Source organism: Penaeus chinensis, chromosome 13, assembly GCF_019202785.1.
Source record: "Penaeus chinensis breed Huanghai No. 1 chromosome 13, ASM1920278v2, whole genome shotgun sequence".
Taxonomy (NCBI): domain Eukaryota; kingdom Metazoa; phylum Arthropoda; class Malacostraca; order Decapoda; family Penaeidae; genus Penaeus; species Penaeus chinensis.
The window spans coordinates 28,456,006-28,463,505 of NC_061831.1; the positions used below are offsets into that span (position 1 = coordinate 28,456,006).

Genomic DNA, 7,500 nt, shown 5'->3' on the forward strand with positions numbered 1-7,500 from the left:
GTAGGTGTAGCCAACCACACTAATCATGCCACTGCCAGGTCTTCTCACCTCCGAGAGAGCAGCCACCTCAACTCTCAGCTGTTTCAATTCCCTCGATAGTAGTGGTAACCGATCGTCCTGTCGCAGGGAACGGATGTTCCAAGCCCCCATCCTGACAGTCCGCCTGAGGTCTAACCTCAGGCAGTCACTCCGGGTGGGCGCCACCTCTGCCACCCCTACCGACGCCGCCCCATATAGAGGAGGTTGGCTGGCTGCAGCCCCCATAATCCACCTGCAGGGCTCCCTGGGGCTTTCCCCCACAAGCATCACGCCAGGCTGGCGGCCGCTGGGACCCAGCTGGGATTGGGGGTAACCCCCCCTCCCCACCCGAGTCCCAGCGGTCGCCAACCCAGAGGGACCCACAGCCCGCCGTACTTGCTGGGTAGGAGGGACTTCAGCCCTACCCCCAGCATCAACTTCTACATTGATATATATAATATATATATAATATATATAAAATATATATATATATAGATATATATAATATATATAATATATATATAATATATATATAATATATATATATATATATATATATATATATAATTAATATATATATATAATATATATATATAATATATATATATAATATATATAATATAATATAATATATATAATATATATAATATATATATAATATATATAATATATATATAATATATATAATATATATAATATATATAATATATATAATATATATATATAATATATATATAATATATATATAATATATATATAATATATATATAATATTTAATACATATATGATATATATGATATATATAATATATATATAATATATATATGATATATATAATATATATATGATATATATATGATATATATATATATGATATATATAATATATATAATATATATGATATATATATATGATATATATCTGATATATATAATATATATAATATATATGATATATATAATATATATATGATATATATAATATATATATGATATATATATATAATATATATATGATATATATATAATATATATATGATAAATATATATATATATATAATCTATATGTATATATATAAAAAATATATAAAATATATAGATATATATATATACTTATATATATTACAACATATTTGTTGATGACAGGTTAATACTAAATCTAACATTTTTTACATAAAATTACAGTGAATAAAAAACACCAAGATAAATCACATACAGTTAAGAACATTATTCTTTGCAAAATTAACAAGTCTACCTAACTAATATTATCAATTAACAATTACTAAAATTTCAAAGTAATTGTAAACATGACAAAATAAAACTTTAAAACTAAAATCACTTGACATACCTTGCTGCTTCTCTAAATTTTTGTGAAAACTGGGTGATCTTTATACTAAAGGGCATTGTGCACGTTCCAAGGACATTGACAATGCGGAAATTACGGAACTTTGCTGGGTAGTTCAATTTCTGTATACGACGAGCGATTCTCCTGGCAGCGACTCTGGCTTGTAGTTCTGATGTCGACCCTGGGGATGATCATATCACATTAGACACTTCATCTCAAGGATAACTGCTACCCAGCCATTGTGTGAGATACTAACTACTTCTTCCCTATCAACTATACCTCCAATTAGAAAACAAAGCACATCCACATGGATAATAACCCTTTACCAAATAATATTCAGAAACATATATCTCATACTGAAAAGCAAATATACACCAAAAATTAAGCAGCTGAAAGTTGAGTGTTAGTGAGGGTCTTTAACCCCTAGACACCAGGTACCCTGTCAGAAAGAAAATGTGTTTTCACTATTCCACACAACCAATAAAACCTCCACGCACGTAGGACCACCACCAATGGAAAGGGGACTTGTCAGTTTCCAGATGAGAGACAATCTACATGTAATAATGAAGAGACAGAACAAGTAGTCATAGGATCAATTTTGACAACTGCTAATTGTACTAGTATTTGTCTACTTTTTACACATTCAAGACAGAATTTCTCATGTCATACTTAACTACACAGATAGAAAAATAGAAATACTTCTGGATGCAGCATGCACGATTCTTTAAGAAATAATGCAAAAAAGATTTAATGGCTACTTTTAATTGGCTGTATCTCCTTAACCCAACGGAAAATATAATGTTCACTGTAGCTTCATTTTGTGAAGTATGTTTAACACAAAGACAGCTCCACAAGTGTTCAGCTACCAAGGAGTCAATTAGTAGACCTGGTGACCTCATCCTATCCTGGGTTATTTTTGTTTTTGCTTTTTAACTAATGTTATCAATATTGATATTATTATTATAATGTTATTGACATTACTAATAGACATACAAGATAAAAGAAAACATTTCCATAAACTAAGGAAAAGTGTAAGCAGGTGAGACAGGCCATACTAGTAATGGATTCCTTGGTGACTAAGCCATGTGTGTCAAGACAAATTTAACTCACAGTGAGCATGTCATGTACAAACATGCCAGATTGGGTTAAACAAGTGAAGTACGGTTTAATACACACAGCTTAGAGCAGGCTTGGCTATGCATGGCATGGATATTTGTGTGGGTTAAAATTTTCATCAGAAATTCCATGATCTTACATTAGTAAAAAAAAATTCTTGATGTAAGAATGAATGAAAATTAATTGAATATAGGCATCAAGTTGTACACAATTTTGAAATTCTTTAACCCCTTGGTGACGGGTGATGAGAACTATAAAAAAAAAAAAATCTAAGCTCTGGCGATCAATGGCAACGCGCCGAGTTTGAGCGCGGGAATTCAGTACATCAAGCCGAATCACCGCCTCATACTGCTCTGGCGCGCTGCCGCGGCATACAGCCGCACGCCACATTTCAAGTGGTTTGTTTTGACGTCTATAGATGTGACCCGTCCTTAAGGGGTTAAGGGGACTGTCCCTCATCTGCTCCTGGTATTTGATCATAAAAAGAGAACAGTTTTATAAAACTATTAATTTCTTTTGCATGTTACTGGGTATATAATTTTGGTTCATCTCGTATATCATTTTGACCCAGCCCCCCGACAAGGGAAAGGGGTGAGCCCCCAAAAAGTGTGTTTTTTGTTTTATTTTTATTTTTTTTTCTTAACAGTCTATGTTTGTACTTTTTCCCTGAATTACCTAAAAAATATTTGCCAGCTATATCAATTCTATATACAGGGTGCATCAGAGCCAAACTTTTAGACCATTCGCCCCATGTGGCAAGAATACATGCCATTCCTACAGTAATACACGTTTATTTATTGTATTTACACATAGATGGCTCTACACGTTCTTAATCAACAAATGGCCAGTTATTAGAACTATCTCACCTGTTTACCCTTTTCCTTCACTTTAGGAAAGGGTCTTTTGTATCATTTCATTGTCTAAAATATTTTAATGACAATTCAATAATCATAGCATGAATAACGGTAACAGTATCGATGGCACATTTTCCCGCCAATTCAAGGAATTGGGAAATTAGGATCGGTTACTAGGGCCTACTGATAGACTCCTTGCCGGCTGAGCACATGCGGAGCCATCTGTATGTAACAAAGTTCACCAAAAACAACAGGGGACCGAACATAAATCCGGGGCGAATGGGTTAAATTTCAATACATTTTTTGGTGAGGACTGTCTGCTATTTTAACTATTTTTGGGCCATTTTTTCAGTTTCATGTAATCTATGTCATGTTGGAGGGTTGTTACAATTTAAAAAACAGGCTCTAACATGCCCTTTGCATTCCCATGCCATTGCAAAGGCAATCAAATGATTTTAAGGTGCACAAAAATTACATCTGCTGGATGTATCATTGAGCATTGTGTAAGCACAGAACTGAGGACAGGCCACTGGAAATTTGAACTCTCTCCAAAGTTTATCACTAAATCTAATGATGTTTTATATATATATATATATATATATATATATATATATATATATATATAAAAAGGGTAATTTTTTATACTACTGTTAAGTCAATCAGTTATTGCTTCAATATTTTATTTTATTTATATATATATATTTTTTTAATGAAAGTGCTCTTACTAACAGAAACAACCAATATCAAATCAAAACAAATTTGAAGACTGTGTATGGTATAAAATATTAGAGCAAACCCAAACCTTTATGTTATAATTTATACTTTTATTTTTTTACATTAGTACTTCGTACTTGGTACACATACAGACCCTTTATAAGCTACAGTATTTTACTTGGAAGTTTTGACATAGAACATATTTCATATGTAAATGTATACAAAATATTTCATCATAAATCATTGCAATTTTCATTTTTTCTGATATTTGTATTAAAGTGTTCCTTGGATATTTACAAAATCTTATCTATGGGTAAAGTCATTATCAAATGCTATATGCAAGTTTGCAATAAGCAAGTCTACGTAAGTGTACCTGGTTCGAATTACCTGTGTACATAGTATAGCCTCTTGGCACTTATGCCCTTGCTCCTCCCAAGAAATAACTGAGTTGGGCTCTAACAGTCGTTTGGTAGTTTCCTCATTCATATACATATACTATGGGATAGCTAACTCCAAATGACCCTCTATCCTTTCCACTCAGGGATGGTCCCCTCAAATAACTAAAATGATAATTTCACACCAGTCTAGTTGCTTTAGTATACTGAAATACCTATAACATCACAAGGTGGATTAAGGCACTATAAATTAGAAATCAAGACAATACCATTTGGTTTCTCAAAAGAATTCAATTAACCCCTTCACAATGGGTCACATCTCTAGACGTCATAACAAACCGCTCGAAATGTGGCGTGCAGCTGTACGCCACGTCTACGCGCCAAAGCGGTGTACCGAACTCCCGCGCTCAAAGTCAGCACGTTGCCATTGATCGACTAAGATCAACTAAGCAAAAAAATAATATGAATATGCTAAGAAGTGGATACTAGCAATTTCATTACAAAAATGGATTGGCTATCTGTCTGACCATAATTTCCTTGGATGACAATAGTAGTTACATAGCATAAAGCAGGTATATACATTATACCTTTAAATATTTTTTCATTACCCACATATACCAATAGTTTTATCCTTTCCCCTCTCCAATAGAACATCTATAGGAGTCTCACCTGTACAGGTGATTTTTCCTGATGACCAAATAGAGGCGGTAGTTAAAGGCTTTCGTAATTTCATGGTTACCATCTGTGGAAAATAATATCTCATTAATATTCTATAAAAATATATATCAATTTCAAAATTTGTATACTATATAAATAACAATGATTATATAAATAATAAAATGTAATACAGATCAGTTCACTAGTCTGCTTTTCCTTGCTATCTGATCATTTATGTCACCTTGAAGATAGTAGATTTTCAAAATTCTGTCCTAAAATCCCCAAGAATACTGTAGTAAAATGTAAATGGAAACTATTACAACAATCACCATTTTTAACCATCTCCTATCTAATGGGACAATCATTAAAATGTTTTGCAATGTGGGCAAACAGAAAATAAGTAAAAGCTTTAGATACAAAAAGTGTTACTTTTGTACAAGAGCATATATAATTCTAAGAGAACATAAAAACAAGAATTAAAGCCCATGATAGTAGGATAATTATTTTATAATACCTTATTTCCATTAATTTTTCATTTTTATTGTATCAGCAGCACTTCAGGGACAAAATGGTTTCAATTCTTTTACCTATATTTCCCAGTTATTTAGAATCAGCCTTTCTGCACTAACATCAGCATTTACTATAATTCTGAACTCAATGGATCCATGACATGACCATCATGCCCTGAAAAAAATTTGGGAACATTCTGCCATTGAAAATTTTAGCCAAGGGCTGGGGTGACGGGAATGTAATGTCATGAAAAGTTCTGCATAAGGCCTGAGTGACGGGAATGACAACCTGAGTGCAGAAAGATTATGGATAAAATAAGACTCAGTGGGCCTTTAAAAAGGGGCTCTTGCCGTATTTCCACTGGTAAAGGAAGAGGGAATGTACCAACGGTGAGCCATAGATGGAAGAGTGCCAGCTCTAGGGTGGACACTATTTCCATTCTCCGGATCTTATTCCTGTTCGTCATAACCAGTGGTGCAGGGCATGTTACAGAAAATTAAATAACACAAAAATATTTTAAACTAAACACAAAAAAGTTATTTATTGTGACCATTATTGCACAAAGACTACAAAAAATGCAAAAAAGAGGCAAGGTGGAGCCTGGACTCATGTAGGCTGGACTTGCAAACCACACACCTGAGAGTCATCAGTGGATTTTGGGCCAAGTGTAGGCAGTGAGAAACCTAGATCAAATGGGTAAATGCAGGTTTAAAAGAAGAGGGCAAAAGGGTATAATCACATACCCAAAATTATAAGGAAATTATTAACCTAACCCATTGGTATATCCACTGTCCACTGCCATTTGGTTCAAATTTTGTTTATACATAAACAGCTTTACAAGCTTTGTAAAATAGGCTTTGTAATTGACTTCTTTGTGACTAGATGCTTCTGGAACCATCTGTGTCTAAAAAAAATCCAACAAACACTGTCAGCAGCACATGGATGTAGAGTCTCCCAAAAAACTATCAGCATGATTGTCTAGAGAGGCAACATCATTAGCCAGAACTTGCACCTTTTTCTTTATTGATAGAAAGTTCATGCTCCCATACACACACTAAACCACCCCTGATGGGCACCTCTGAGTGAAAAATACCCTAATTGCCAGGTGGGAGCTATAGCAGCAAGTGCCCACTGATGGGGCCCCACAAGTGTGGCAAATGGTGCAGGCAATCTAAATGGAGTGTAAGAAACACTGCTGTACATGTTTAGGCCATCTCACCAGTAAGATGCTCATCATTGTTGGGTTAAATATTGTGCAATGTCAAACCATTATTCAGAACCTTTTGTCATAAAAAGGTCACAAAATTCACCTCGCCATGCATTTCTCTAACCAATCGTTTGAAGGTATAGACGCATTCAACAGCTACAGCATAACTTGGGTGTTCCTAGCAAGAGCTTGAAGTTACAATACATTACCCCTTCAGATTTTTTTTTGTATATGACATACAAGAAGCAACCAAAGCTGCCTTTACTTTTCTAATATGTTCCAAGAGTAATTTGTAGCAATATGCTGACACATGGAAACTCTTTCATGCAGTGCTTTTTCTTGAAACGGCTGAGGCAAGGAGGGCAGATATACAGGCCATGTCTAATGACATTTTAGTTTCTTGATTTAATTTACACATAGATGGCTTCATAACAATACCAATATCACTACTTTTTTTTTTTTTTTTTACTTTTATTTTTACTTTCAGGAACAGGGTAATCAGGTGGGGTCCCATTGATGCCTGATGAGCCTTCAATATGTAAATAAAATCAACAAAACAAATAACAATGGACATTGAATGTTTCAATTAAAAATGGAATAACACAGGTACTTCATACTTTCTGGAACAATTATAAAATGGACAAAAACTTACTCCGTTCTCTTTCCTGAATTCGACATTATGAC

The 7,500-nt window shown here is 34.2% G+C and overlaps 1 protein-coding gene across 1 annotated transcript in view; it reads right to left on the minus strand.

The window, feature by feature from the left end:
* The window catches only part of LOC125031650 (TATA-box-binding protein-like), a 48,649-nt gene that overhangs the window by 21,913 nt on the left and 19,236 nt on the right, over positions 1–7,500 (minus strand). The window contains exons 4-6 of the mRNA XM_047622533.1: positions 7,469–7,500; positions 5,112–5,184; positions 1,367–1,544 (exon numbers count right to left, since the gene is read on the minus strand). The exon at positions 7,469–7,500 is cut by the window's right edge and continues 100 nt beyond it. Coding sequence (XP_047478489.1) covers positions 1,367–1,544; positions 5,112–5,184; positions 7,469–7,500 — 283 coding nt within the window. The remainder of the gene's footprint in view (positions 1–1,366; positions 1,545–5,111; positions 5,185–7,468) is intronic.